Source organism: Pan paniscus, chromosome 3 (assembly GCF_029289425.2).
Source record: "Pan paniscus chromosome 3, NHGRI_mPanPan1-v2.0_pri, whole genome shotgun sequence".
Classification (NCBI taxonomy): Eukaryota; Metazoa; Chordata; class Mammalia; order Primates; family Hominidae; genus Pan; species Pan paniscus.
Window position 1 is genome coordinate 26,029,467 of NC_073252.2, and position 15,100 is coordinate 26,044,566.

Sequence of the window (15,100 nt, forward strand, 5' to 3'; positions counted from 1 at the left end):
CCCTGAACACCAACACGCACTCTATGGCAAGCAGCAGCAACATCCTACTTGCACAGCACAGGTGCTCTCTCTTTGCATGGTTCTGACAGGGGGTTCAGGGTCTGGGAGAAGCAGAAGCAGAAGGGGACGGCAGCGAAGAATGAGAATCATATAACACTTTTCAGGCCATGACTATTCCAGATCAGTAAAACTGTATTTCCTCATTACTTACCTAAGCTCTGTTAAAATTGATACAGAATAAAGCATATTAGACATCAATTCACTACTAGGATGGCTACAGAGATGCAAATTTCACAGCTTCCAAGAAGCCCCCTTATGGCCCCATTTTAGGGTGCTCTGGAACCAATGATTTCCATGACTACCATTAAGTTACTTTTCTACTTCTGCCCTAGAGTTTCTGTTGGGGTCAGGAGTTGGAGTACAAATCAGGGGGTTCCCTCTTCCTGGGTCATGTGTCCTCTTGACAACACACAGATGGAGGAACAATCTTTTAGGTCTCTCATTCCATGCTCCAACTTCCTGCTGTATGCAACTTTGAGCTCCTCAAGAGACAACAATGAGGAAGAAAATTCAGCATGGTCATTTTAGGAGTCTTCATCGTTAAGGCAAATATTGGCAGCCTTGGGAGGCACATCCAGGTGCCAAAAGGGCTACAAGGTGCCTTGTCTAGGTGTAGATTTACAGTAGTTTCTGCAAATCTATTTATTTGGACATCGGTATGCATGCACATATGAGTGTGCACATGTGGCTGTGCATGCATTGGGCATATGTGTGTATGTATATGTGTGCATGTGTGGGTGGGGGCCCCTTGAAAGCAACATTGTAACCTCCATTCTGTAGAGCTGTATAGGAACTAGCTGACTTGAAGATACCACTTAAATGTAGTGACAAAAGCAAAATAATTCCCAAACCTAGCAATAAACTTAATAAACAGCCCTGTTATCAATGCACAGGAAACAAATGGGAAACGGGCACCACAGAGTTAACCTTCAAAGGAGTTAGGCTTATGGTTTCCTGAATTAGATGGCATTAATACCCATCCAATTTCCAGGGGTCCTGCTGCTTGTTATCAGGGCAGCTCCTGATTATAATTTTAGCCTTCAAACAAAATCAGCCCAAATGCTATTGACTGGAAGGTGAATTCAACTTTTGAATTTTGCTGCCCCCATTGTGGCAAGTTTCTGTATGTATTGTAACTAAAAAGTGACTAATCACTGCAATGGGGGTGCTGTGCTGGCGACCAACTGCTCACCACCCCGTTTCCACCTTAGGGCTTTGTAGGAAGAGGCTGGCCATTTCCTCTTTTAGACGTGCGAGAGCGTGTGGGAGTGTGTGGTGGAACCGTTTCCCTCTGACAATATGCATGTGTTACCTTGGAAGCTGCTTTCTTCATCAGCTCTAAGGCAAGCCGTCTGTTCTTTTTTACTCCTTGACCCTAAACATTGATAAACAGCGATGATTACAAAGAAAATACAACCAGACTGCACACATACAGACACTGTAGTGTTGGATATAAAATACTTAAAAATAAAACCCTAACTTTCTTCATTTAAACCCAAGCTTAGGGATTTCTATAGGTAGTGCTATTTCATTATCATCATCATTATTATTTCGCTTATATTTGTGGAGCAGAGGCAACAAACCTCAACTTCGAAGCTTAGCAGTAATCGCTGTGTCAGTTGCAACCCTGTCAATCCACAGGTACTACTGGGGGAAGCTATGAATCACGTTAAATGAGTTTGGTCATCCTGGATGCTTTCCTCTTGGGATTACCTAATTTGCCAGCCAGATAAAGCACTTTATCTGTGTTGGATAGTCAAGAGTTACCAGGCTGTCGCTTGCAGGCTTCATCAGCCTTGGCAGGGATCTCCAGGGTGGAACATTGTTGCTTCAGAATCAGCTCAAGAACTGGCTCCACAGAAGATAGAAGGCAGCAGAAACAGTTGCCTCAGATGTAACTAACAGAAACTAACAAGGTTCTTCCAGCAAAATCAAGATTTTCCAGATGAGGTGGTTTGTCCACTACAGAGAGACATGGGCTTTGGGGTTCTTGTCATAAGAGAGAAACTCTGTGGAACCCACTGAGATGTCTGGAGGACAACTGGGGAGATGGTGGGCTCAAGGGTAGAGTGGAAGGAGGTCCTTGAGTATCTCTTGACATAGATCTGAAAGCGAAGATGCCAGGCAAGGGGGTGGAGGTGACTGTAAACCACTGCTGCTTCCAAACTCAGAATTACTGATACCCCCAATCCCCATGTGCCACATGGGGTCCTTCCTCCTGGACTCAGACAACAGTTGACAGGATCGCCTGTGATTTGGATGGGAGAGGGTTTTGCAACAAACACATCTACAAACTCTATTTAAACGCTTAGCTCTATAGTAAATGGAAACAGCGCTAGTTACCGTTCCTGTGGGAATTAACGTTGGCCAAGCACTGTCTAAGTGCTTCATCAACTCTACCTGAGGTGCTGCTGTTATTCTCATCTGAGAAATATGCCCTTAGTCACACAATGGGAAATGGGGGCAGAATTTGAATCTAGACAGATGGACTCCAGAATCCAAGCTTGTAACCACCGCTCTCTATTTTCTTCTGCCTATTTCAGTTCATAACCTCCTTGTAGGATCCAGGAACTATGCAGGATATGCTTGACTGTGTATCTTTCAGGACCCCAAATAAAACTGAATCCAACTAAAGGTTAAATTACATATGCCAAGTTTCTACTCGACTTTAACTTGCTTATTTAATAAAACCAATGAACTGAAGCAAAGTGGAAGATGAAAATATTTTTCAGAATGGCACCACTGCTTCATTTAATTAGGGAGGAAGAGGAGAGGGAAAAGGACATAGAAGGACACTTGGAGTAACTGGAGGGGGGAGGAGACAAGCTTTCTGGACTTCTGGAAAAGCATCAGAAAGACCAGAATCACTGAACGTTAGCGCCTGGTTGAAGTATAATAAGTTTATCTTCTCCAACTCTTTTTTGTTTTGAAGAAATAAAACGGGGGCCCAGAGCGGTTGACTTAGCTAAAGTCTCACAGTTAGAGCTGCAATGACAACCCACACACTCTAGAATAGGGATGTTTACACTATACCCGCTATTGAGTCAAAAGTGGGATGACTTTTCTTGCACAAAGACGATGTACTCTACACGAATCTGAGTAGTATTAAAAGTTGTTAAATGAGAGAAATGTGAAGCCTGGTACATCGTAAGTACTCAGTAACTATCCACTGAGTAAATGGATGGAGGACAGTTGCTGCTGTCAAAGTCAAAGCTTTATCCTCATGTGGCTGCAAGATAAGACGGACTCAACTACCTGGAATGAACCACAGCTGCCATCTTGGTACCATCTTTGCATAAAGCCCGATGCCCCCACACAGTCAAATGCACGTACTGTTCTTTGCATATGGAAAGCCCATTTTCAGCGTGGGGTTCTTTCACACAGAATACACTTGAGGATATCTTCTAGCCACAGGCGGAAACCTTCCCTGAGATGCTAATAAAGGGCTTCCTTCCTCCCACCCAGACAAAACTTAGCAAGAATGCAGAACCCCCCTCTCTGCAAAAAAGCCTTACGGTGTGAGAAAGCAAACCCAGAGAAGGCATTATGTCACTCCCAGAGTCATTTATTTCTGGATTTGCCTCTCCCTGTAGGTTGTGAGATCTTGGTAGGCAGAGATAATGTCTGATTTGTGCCTTTATCTTTGGACAGCGATCGGCCTCCACTCTGGTGGACAGGTGCTGCTCCTCTGTGCTTATTGATCTAGGTCCTCTGCCTTCCTCTCTGTGTATGAGCTCCCTGAGGTCAAGGACGTGACTCATGCACCCATATGCCCCTCCATCTAGCCCAGAGCCTGGCATTGGTCAGCCCTGAATGGAATAGATGCTTATTGAACAAACACATGAATGCATTCACATATGGCTCAGATTCAAAATATTTCTATGTTGATATGACAACTGGAAAGAGAAGGTCTGGGACCTCAATTTGGAAACCACAACAACCAATAGGTTTTCAGGCTTTGATAGGGTAGGGAGGGTTAGAAATGTAGCCACAGTCATGGTTAATTACTGAGTGGCCACAGCTGTGTTCTGGAGATGGGCCTGGCCTTGTTTGAAGATGCTTGCTTTTTGGGGGCAGCTGCTTTCTTTGGATATGGACATAAGTCCAAGAATTTCCTTACCAAAGCCAAAGCTTTTTACTTTTCCAAGACTGATGAATTGATGTCTCTGTATTTGGGGATGATGAACACAGACTGTGAAGCCAGACTTCCTAGATTCCAGTCCCAGGTCAGAAATGTACCAGTTGGGTGACCTTGGGCAAATTACAAAACCTTTCTGTGCCTTTGTCTCCATGTAAATGAACAGCAATCATAATACACCAAGGTACCAACCTCGTAAGTTGGTTGTGAGGATTTAATGCACTAATACATGCAAAGCAGGTAACAACCACTCAATCAGTGTGAACTATTACTAATTTTTTTTTTCTGAGATGGAGTGTGGCTCTCTCGCTCAGGCTGGAGTGCAGTGGCACGATCTTGGCTCACTGCAACCTCTGCCTCCCAGGTTCAAGCAGTTTTCCTGCCTCAGCCTCCCAAGTAGCTGGGATTACAGGCACAGCCACCACGCCTGGCTAATTTTTGTATTTTTAGTAGAGACGGGGTTTCACCATGTTGGCCAGGCTTGTCTTGAACTCCTGACCTTAGGTGATCCACCCGCCTTGGCCTCCCAAAGTGCTGGGATTACAGGTGTGAGCCACCGCGCCAGGCCATACTATTTTGTATAAAGAACACGGCATTTTATGGTCCCCAAAGTTCATTGGTCCTATTATCTCACTCGATCTGTGGTCATTGCCACTGTCCCATGAGATGAGTTGACTCCAAGGACATACCTGATGGTTGCAGAGGTGGGACTTTCACGCTTGTCTCCTAGGCTCTTCCCACCCCTTTCCTGTTGGCTTAAAACCAAGATCTTTATTTTCATCAGCAGGATTGTTGGGATCCAGCCCAATTACACACTATGTTTAAGCTGTAATTAAAAGAGAACTCTGCCTGGTGGCAAACTTGCAGTGCCTGTGGGGGCTGGCGGCTGAGCGCCAATCGATAAAATACGGGTGTCTCCTCCAGAATGCCGTGGTTCTTGCGAAAGCACAGAGAATCCAGGTGCCAAACATAAGACTAATGATTAAAAATGAGAACAGGGAACTGCTTCTGACTCTGCCTTTTTAGCCAACATTCTTTTCCATCAAGAGTGACAGAAGCATATACTAAATTTCTTCAGTTATCGACTCCCTGTTTGCCAGCCCGCCCACAGGAAACTGCTCAGGAGTCTGATAAGAATTGCACAATTTCAGCAAGAATTAAGTGATTCTTACCTTGAATAGCACAATGGCATAGTCATAGATTAACGCAGGATCCTCCGTCTCCAGGGCGCCCTTGGCGTACCACTCAATTGCTGCTTCGGGATTCTTGGCCACACCTTGCTGCCCCCAGAACAGCATCTGGGCCAATCGTTGCTTAAAGATAATAGCAATTTAGAACAATGACTTTTCCTGTATAATGCTTAACACAAGATTTTGAAAGGTGGGAGAGCAAACCTACTTTACAATGTTTTAGATTGAGAACCAAGGATTAGATACACTTTGTCTTCCAACTGGAGGCCAGAGCCCTGAATGTGGACTTATGTAAATACAAGCCCTTAATGCAAGCCAGAAATGGTTCGTGTGTGTGTGTGTGTGTGTGTGTGTGTGTGTGTGTGTGTGTGTGTGTATCTACTGTACCCAGGACCAGGGCTAGCTGGAACTTCTCAATAATCAGAACTCCTCAAAATGGCACTCTTTTGGGAGGTATTGCCCTTTCTTTTGGCCCAGCGATTGGCATGGAGGTCTCTGCACATCTGTATCATTAGGGCATCCTTCTATAGCACTGATCTCTCATCTTATCATTTGTCTACATGGCTGGCTCCACCATCAGACTGGAGGCTGGAAGCTCTTGGGAGGGAGGAACCTCAAGATGTTACTTATCTTTGTCCCTGTCTGTTAGCCCCCCAACCCAGCAGAGCTCAGCAGGTCATAGAAGCTGCTGAACAAAGACTTAGTGAACAAAGGAAGAAAGAAGTGCCTATGGTTAGAAAAGTTAATGGAAGCTCTGGCACACCCAGGAAATGGCTCTGGCAGAGTCATTCCCAGAGCTATACATTGGAATTCCTTCCTGTACTAGAAAGACTGCAGACCAGGGACAGATGCCCAGGAACGTGGCCAGAGCAACATGTGTTAACATTCTAGTTCCACATGGGTCCCTTGTTTTCCTTCCTTCTTTCTGCTTCTCCTCTCATCTCGTTCTCTTCCCTTTTCCTCCCCAATACTTATAACTTCCAGCAAAGTATCGCCTGAAATGTGAGGAAGATCCCTATAGAGAGGAGGGAGACCTGTTATAGAAGAGCCTCTTGGGCCAGGTGTGGTGGGCCTTAATTCCTGCACTTTGAGAGGCATAAGCAGGAGAATTGCTTGAGGCCAGGAGTTCAAAACCAGTCTGGGCAACATAGCAAGACCCCATTTCTACAAAATAATTAAAAATTAGCAGGGCATGGCATGGTGGCACATGCCTATAGTTCCAGCTACTCAGGAGGTTGAGGCTAGAGGATCACTTGAGCCCAGGACTTTGAGGCTGCAGTGAGCTATGATCATGACACTGAGCTTCAGCCTGCCCAACGGAGTGAGACCCTGAATCAAAAAAAAAAAAAAAAAAAAAGCCCCTGTACTGTCTGCTTTGTCAATGCCTGTGACTCCTTTCTTTTTTCTTTCCCTTTCCCATCTCTGGGCTTCAGCCTCCTTAGCAGCCCCAGAGACTCTTCCCGATGTTGCTGCACTCACAGGGAGCACTAAGCCAAAACTAAATCCTTCCTATGGGAAGGAGGCTTCCTCCCGGTGCAATCAGCCTTCACAGGCTCCCACAAAGGGCTCCTCTTCATAGTGAAATCAAAGCAGGGAAGCAGAGAGGGTGCTTCCCCAGCTGTCTGCCCTTTCTCGTACCTCTTAAAAGTCCATCCAAAGACAAGAGATGTTCAAGAGACAAGGTTGATCCTTTTGGTCCAACAAGCCATAAATGACTTTCTATTGCTCTCCTAGCTGAGTTCATGGTCTTCTGGACGCTGTCTAATTTCCCCTGCACCCCAGGGTGCATCTTGTTTTTCTATCTGATGGATGCATCAGTGCACCTGATGGTACTCTTCAGAGTTGGTCATAAATATTGTGGCTTTCCCTCTTTCTGGGTGAGTGGCAGAACTTGAAGTCAAGAGGGGCCACGTGATTTGCATTGGCCAATGAAATATCCCACTTGTGGGCAGAAGCGTTAGCCAGCTGGTAAGGTGCTATGACCATGGCCCGACTGTAATGGTTTTGGAAACCTCTGTCAGCTTGGACTCTTAAGGGACAGTGACAACTATGGCCTGCCCCTGACAACCCCTACTGGACATGTAGTATGAGTAAGAAATAAACTGGCATTATTTTAAGCCACTGCGGTTTGAGATGTTTCATTACCACGGTATAACCCAGTCTATCATGGCTGACAGAATCCCCAAGACAGTAGCCTGCGTTTTTACCTGAGCTGCTGCATTGCCTCGGGTAGCTTCATGCTTCAACCACATAAAGACATCTCCATCTTCTTTGGTTTGTACCTTGAGTATTTCATCATCTTTTAGTCTAATTGTTTCAACATATGCCTGAGAAGGAAGGAGGGAAAGAAGGAAGGAAGGAAGGGAGGGAGGGAGGGAGGAAGGGAAGGAAGGAAGAAAAGAAGGAGAGAGGGAGGGAGGGAAGGAGGGAGGGAGGGAAGGAAGGAAGAAAGGAAGGGAGGAAGGAAGGAGGGAAGGAGGGAGGGAAAGAAGGAAGGAAGGAAGGGAGGGAGGGAGGGAGGGAAGGAAGGAAGAAAAGAAGGAGAGAGGGAGGGAGGGAAGGAAGGAAGAAAAGAAGGAGAGAGGGAGGGAGGGAAGGAAGGAAGAAAGGAAGGGAGGAAGGAAGGAGGGAAGGAGGGAGGGAAAGAAGGAAGGAAGAAAGGAGGGAAGGAAGGAAGGAAATATCCAAATGATATAAGCACCCAAAAGACATGACATTATTCTTAAACCAGCAATTGCTCAAGAAAAACTACATGAATAATTGAAATATGAGGTGTGCCTACAATGACATAAGGTCAAATTCTTTTTAAAGGAATGTATCACATCTTCTATATCTAAACGGTTGTTTGTTCCTATCAAAGTATTTGCCTTGAGAAACCGAAGTTATTTCCACATCTACTTCTATTGCTCAGGCTTGTTTCGAAGTCCACTTCGTGCCACTGATTTCAGAGCCAGATTATACACATGCAAAATCAAAAAGGCAAATCAATATTTTCTAAGTATAACCTTATTTTTGATTCTAACGTATTACTATCCTGCATGACTAACCTCTTTTATTTCGCAGGTTCTGCTTCAAATATCTTTTGGCTATTGCCAAAAATTAAATCTACCCTGAAAAGAAGAGGGCATGTTAACTCTGAGGATGCAAGAAAGAATATGCTAGAGGCTTTAAAGAAGAACCCAAAGGGAAAGTTCACAAAATGTTTAGAATTTGCACACAGCCTCCCAGGTATCTGACTCCTTTGAAGACGATAAAATTCATTTTGATGTATAAACTTTCACTGTTTATTAAAAATCCAGTCCTGTTGTTCCACGGTCTCTCTTTATACATAATGAAGTCGCTCTAATAGTGCCATAAGGGGGATACTAGAGAGGGCTCCCCATGCCCAAAGCCATGCCACAGGCAGATGGTGAAAAAATTGGGTCTGCACTAGTTTGGAAAAGAAGCCCCAGAGCAGAATGAGCCAGGCCTGATTTTCTTTGTTAGTTAATTAAGAAGAGTATTGAGCACTTTGGGAGGCCAAGGCAGGAGGATCACTTGAGGTCAGGTGTTCAAGACCAGCCTGGCCAATGTGGTGAAACCCCATCTGTACTAAAAATACATAATTTAATGGGTGTGGTGGTACACACCTCTAATCCCAGCTACTTGGGAGGCTGAGGCACGAGAATCGCTTGAACCTGGGAGGCAGAGTTTGCAGTGAGCCAAGATCACACCACTGCACTCCAGCCTGGCGGACAGAGCGAGACTCAGTCTAAAAAAAAAAAAAAAGTACTGAGAGTCACAAACTTGAGTCTGCAGCCCCGTTCCTCAGAATGTCTCTCAGCTGCCTCTTCTACTGGCCTCGTGAAGCCAGGGGTCCTTTCCAGGGGGACTCGGGGGCTGAGACTTGGTGATTGTGCTAGGCTCAAAACCCAGCCAGTAGCCATTCCTGCCGGACAGCTAACCTGAGGAGGCCACCAAGTTAATAGTAACACTTAGAATAACAACAGCACTACCTTTTATTGAAACCAACTATATGCTCAGTGTTTAAGATATGTGGTGTTTTTTTTCCTTTTTTTCTTTTTTTCCACTTAATCCTCATAACAAAGCTTCGATCCAGGTATCACTGTCCCCAGTTTACAGGCCAAGAAACAGGCTCAGAGGGTGAAACCATGAACTCCAGGTGAAACTATAGAGCTGGCCTTGCCAGGTTGGCTTGACTCCAAAGACACAGCTCTCTGGCGCTCCCATGGGATGTCGCCCTCTAGTGAGAAGGTGCTGAAATCCAGTCTGGGCACAGACCACTCTATCTGGTCCATGCTTGGCCAAGCTTATGGACAGTGTGTATGGAGGGCACCCCATGAGCGAGTGCTTCAGCTTAAACTCCAGAGGACACTGTCCTGGGTGGGGAGCCTGGAATTGTGCTGAAGCCTGAGCTGCCCTGAGAAGGAGTTCTCAGCTGGAGGTTTTCTGTTCATCTGTTTGGCAAATGAGTGGTGGAGCCTAGGTTTGAACCTAGGTCTTTCTAGCTTATTGCACTGTAAAAAAGAATGGCTAAAAGGTTGGGTGCCTTTGATGTAGCAGATGCCATGCTAAACTCCACTTATGGATGCAGAAATTGAGTCTCAGATAAAGTAGCTGGCCCAAGGCCCACAGGTGGTTAGTGATCAGTTAGAATTCAGATCCCCTCAGTCTGATATGGAAGGTGCTCTTAATGTTTTGTTTTGTTTTTTATTTTTGGTTGTTTTTCTTTTTCTCCTTGTTTTGTTTCCTCCTTGAATAAAGACATAACTCATGAAGACACAGTTCCTACCCTGCAGTGATTGATATTCTTAGGTCTTTCTGTCAGTGATATTTCATAAGAACCAGCATGGATGATGTGCCAGGCACTGTCCTAATTGTTTTGCCCAGATTGACTCATCAAATCTTTGCAACCTGATAAGACAGTCACCATGAATATCCTCATTTCACATATGTGGAAACGGAGGCCCAGAGAGGTTAAGTAACAAGCCCAACATCAGATAGTTCTTCAAATTGAGGAGTCAAATCCAAGCCGGCTGGTTGTGGGGCCCACATCCTTTACCCAGCCTTCCCATCGTGAGAAGTACTCATGTATCTGGGTGGTGACGTAAATGGTGACTATGAAGAGGAAACATGTTTGTCCTTTTTTCTGAGACAGGGTCTCACTCTTTCGCCCAGACTGGATTGCAGTGGCACGATCATGGCTCACTGCAGGCTTGACCTCCCTGAGCTCAAGTGATCCTCCCACTTCAGCCTCCCGAGTAGCTGAGACCACAGGCATGCACCACCAAGCCCAGCTATTTTTTTTTGTATTTTTTGTAGAGACGGGGTTTCTCCATGTTGCCCAGGCTAGTCTTGAACTCCTGGGCTCAAACGTTTGCCTTTTGTTTCTGTGTCAACCTGGCCTGCCCCACTGCCCTGCTGGAATTACTGAGCTTTGCAGCAGGGTGGGACCATTAAGAGCACAATTTTTCATATCAGATGGAGGGGATCTGAATTTTAATTCACCACTACTTACCTTAGGCCTTGGGCTCGTTACTTTATCTGAGACTCAGTTTCTGCATCCATAAAATGGAGTTTAGCATGGCATCTGCTACATCAAAGGCACCAACCTATGAGCCATTCTTTTTCACTGTGCAAAGAGCTAGAATGACCTAGGTTCAAATCTAGGCTCCACTACTCATTTGCTGTGTGACTTTGGGCAATTTCTGACCTCATAAGGTTGCATGAGGATTAAATGAGATTGTTTGTCTGACAAAAACAAGCAATGGAGAAAGGATTCCCTATTTAATAAATGGTGCTAGGAGAAATGGCTAGCCATATGCAGAAAATTGAAATTGGACCCCTTCCTTATATGTTATACAAAAATTAACTCAAGATGGACTAAATACTTAAATGTAAAACCCAAAACTACAAAAACTCTAGAAGAAAATCTAGGCAATGCCATTCAGGACATAGGCATAGACAAAGATTTCATGTGAAAATGTCAAAAGCAATTGCAACAAAAGCAAACATTAACAAATGGGATGAATTAAACTAAACAGCTTCTGCACTGCAAAAGAAACTATCATCAGAGCAAACAACAAACCTACAGAATGGGAAAACATTTTTGCAACTTACCCATCTAACAAAAGTCTAATATCCAGAGTCTATAAGGAACTTAAACAAATTTACAAGAAAAAAAACCAAACAACTTCATTTAAAAGTGGGCAAAGGACATGAACAGACACTTCTCAAAAGAAGACATTTATGCAGCCAACAAATGTAGGGGAAAAAAAGCTCAACATCCCTGATCATTAGAGAAATGCAAATCAAAACCACAATGAGATACCATCTCATGCCAGGTAGATAGTGGTGAGTTAGAATTCAGATCATGCCAGTCAGAATGGCGATTATTAACAAGTCAAGAAACAACAGATGCTGGTGAGGCTGTGGAGAGATAGGAATACTTTTACACTGTTGGTGGGAATGTAAATTAGTTCAACCATTGTGGAAGACAGTGTGACGATTCCTCAAAGACCTAGAACCAGAAATAACATTTGACCCAGCAATCCCATTACTGGGTATATATCCAAAGGAATATAAATCATTCTATTACAAAGATACATGTGTGCATATGTTCACTGTAGCAATAGCAAAGACATGGAATCAACCCAAATGCCCATCAGTGATAGACTGGATAAAGAAAATGTGGTACATATACACCATGAAATACTATGCAGCCACAAAAAGGAATGAGATCATGTCCTCTGAAGGGACATGGATGGAGTTGGAAGCCATAATCCTCAGTAAACTAACACAGGAACAGAAAACCAAACACTGCATCTTCTCACTTGTAAGTGGGAGATGAACAATGAGAATACATGGACACAGGGAGGGGAACAACACACACTGGGGCCTCTTGGGGGGTGGGGGGAGGGAGAAGATCAGGAAAAATAGTGAATGTATGCTGGCTTAATACTTAGATGATGAGTTGATAGGTGCAGCAAACCACCACGGCACACGTTTACCTATGTAACAACCTTCACGTCCTGCACCTGTACCCCGGAACATAAAATATAATATTTCTTTTAAAAGAAGATTGTTTGTGAAAGAGCTTAGCAAAGTGCCTGGGTCATGGCACACTCTCAGTAAATGACAACTCACCACTTTTTAGGGCCTTAACTCATACTAAAGTGTAAATGGCTAATTGCTATTTAGAACGTTAACCCTATTGGTATTTGCAGTTTAGTACAACTCAAAGCCTTAGGTTGTGGGGATGAAGATCTAAGAGAATTTTATGCTTTAGAAAACAGAAGGACTAGAACTGGGGGAGGGTGTGTTGGGGCCAGAAACAATTTAGGGAGCTCATCCTGTGTGCTTGGCTGTACTGGATTGACTTATCTGTGCTGTAACAACATGACAGGTGCAGACCATCATGGCTTCCATGTTACGGGTGAGAAACACACAGAGGTAAGCAGAATGATCCTAGAGTTCACGGCCAGTGAGCAGCAGACCCAGGACTTGAACCTAGGCAAATCTGGCCCTGGAGCCACCACACGCTGCCTGCCACACCCAGGTGGGGGTTGCCTTCTCCATAGTTCTGGGGTCACTACAATAGCAACCAGCATCACATCATGGTCACATTCCTGAGGGCTTCTGTGAAAGCAGACCACATATTAATACAAAGACTTCTGAGGCAGGAACGACCTTTAAAAGGAAAGTGTTCAGTTGTCCATTCATTCAAACAGTTTTGTGGGCAGGAAAAGCCGGGAAGAAGCTGTGGACTGGGAAAAAAAAACAAAAACAACACTGGGCGGGTGTGTGGGGTAGGGACAGAGCTGGTGGACACTGGCAGGAACCAAGCGTCCCAGCCTGACCAGTTCTGGGATCCTCCATGGCATCTGGGTTTTCATTGTTGTTATTGTTGCCGTTTTATAAAATCCACATCTCTAGAATGAGCAGCTCAGAAGTTTGTATCTTAATACTGCTGAGCAAGTCACGGAAGGCCGTGTCTGGAGACAAAGCAATCCTCAGACCACCCAGGACCAAGCCCCAGAGAAGGCTCCACACTGTCCCGGGGATGCTGACACGCCTTTCATTCCAGTCAGCCTGCAGGCCACAGAGGGCAGTGCTCACAACATATCCTGTCTGTGTGTCATCAACTTCAGGAAAGGTGAAGGCTGGGGCGCAGTGGCTCACGCCTATAATCCTAGCAGTTTGGGAGGCTGAGGCAGGCATATCACTTGAGCCCAGAAGTTTGACACCAGCCTGGGCAACATAGCAAAACCCTGTCTCAAATTAAAGAAAAAAAAATTATATGTGTGTGTGTGTGTGTGTAAAATTTTAAGAAATAAAATAAAGAAAACCTTAATCAATACAGTAAGTGTGGCCAGGTGCTCATGCCTATAATCCCAGCACTTTGGGAGGCCAAGGTGGGCAGATCGCTTGAGGTCAGGAGTTCGAGGCTAGCCTGGCCAACATGGTGAAACCCCATCTCTACTAAAAATGCCCAAAATTAGCCAGGCATGGTGGCTCACTTGTAGTCCCAGCTACTTGGAAGGCTGAGGCACGAGCCCACTGCACTCCAGAGGGACTCTATCTCGAAAAAAACAAAAAAACAAAAACAAAAACAAAACAGTATGGTTTTGTGTTTGTTGGACAATATTTCCTTTCTAAGTCCAACAGAGCATAAAGACAAAAAAAAAAAAAAGAAGAAGAAAGGTAAGATCTGGGACAGTGACGCGGGAAGGACAGGGAATGGAAGAGAGGTAATGAAGAGAGGTAATGACAGAAAGAAGAAAGAGGGAGAGAGAAGAAGGGGTAGGAAGAGGAAAGAGAGAGGAAGAGAGGAAAAGGAGAGAGGAAAAGACAGGGGGAATAGACAGGTAGTGAAGAGAGAAAGAGGAGAGGGAGGAGAAAGAGAAAGGAAGAGAAGAAAGAAAGGAAGTGGAAAAGAGAGAGAAAGAGAAGGAGGGAGAGAGGAAGGGGAGCAGGTGAGGGCGAGAGAGGGAGAGAGAGAAAGGAAGGAAGAAAGGAAGACCAAAAAAAAAAAAAAACCCTCTAGTTTTTGCAGCTGAGGAGCGAAGCCTCTCGGCAGCCCCACATTTTCCAGAAGCCTCTGCCTTCCCTGAAGTTGTGGAATAGAACAGTTCTGCCAGCACCCCTGGGAACTCAGGAGCAGGCTCAGCTGGAGGAACAGGCAGTTGCGGAGCCTGCACTTCAACCGCCCACCTCAGGGCCTGGCAGAACCGCCACGAGGAACTTGCCTCTTAGCGTGTTTAAAATCAGCTATAATGTTAGGCTCCCAGTAGGAGTGCGTGTGTTTTCTTTGTAGAAATTTAACACTTTAGGGACTTGTAAGTTGGAAGGGGAAACATCAGCTGTAAGGGTGGAGAGACAGGGAAGCAAACAGCCAAGATTCCCCAAAGATGGGTGTCACATACGATGGTGGTGCTGCATGCAAGAGAGGCAGGGGCTCATGGCAAGGGCTCTGGGTACCTGCCGTCAACAACGAAACACGGGTCCCCTCGAAAAGCACCAGCATCAAGACACTGCAGTTGACTTTCTTTTCATCACTGGGTGACCTCTGCACCCACTTCTAGCCATCTTTCCATCAGTAAACACTGAGCGCCAACTATGTGTTAGGCAGAGTGCTGGGCCCCGGGACACAGAGGTGAACAGATGACGTCCTTGCCTCAGGCACCTCATAGTCTACTGGGGAGCCAGCTCT

At 45.2% G+C, this 15,100-nt stretch overlaps 1 protein-coding gene across 2 annotated transcripts in view; it reads right to left on the minus strand.

Moving 5' to 3' along the window:
* Positions 1-15,100, minus strand: part of SEL1L3 (SEL1L family member 3) — a 117,259-nt gene that overhangs the window by 35,025 nt on the left and 67,134 nt on the right. For both annotated transcript variants that reach the window (XM_055111256.2, XM_034958392.4), the window contains exons 12-14: positions 7,596-7,715; positions 5,371-5,511; positions 1,373-1,435 (exon numbers count right to left, since the gene is read on the minus strand). In XM_055111256.2, the coding sequence (XP_054967231.1) occupies positions 1,373-1,435; positions 5,371-5,511; positions 7,596-7,715 (324 nt within the window). The remainder of the gene's footprint in view (positions 1-1,372; positions 1,436-5,370; positions 5,512-7,595; positions 7,716-15,100) is intronic.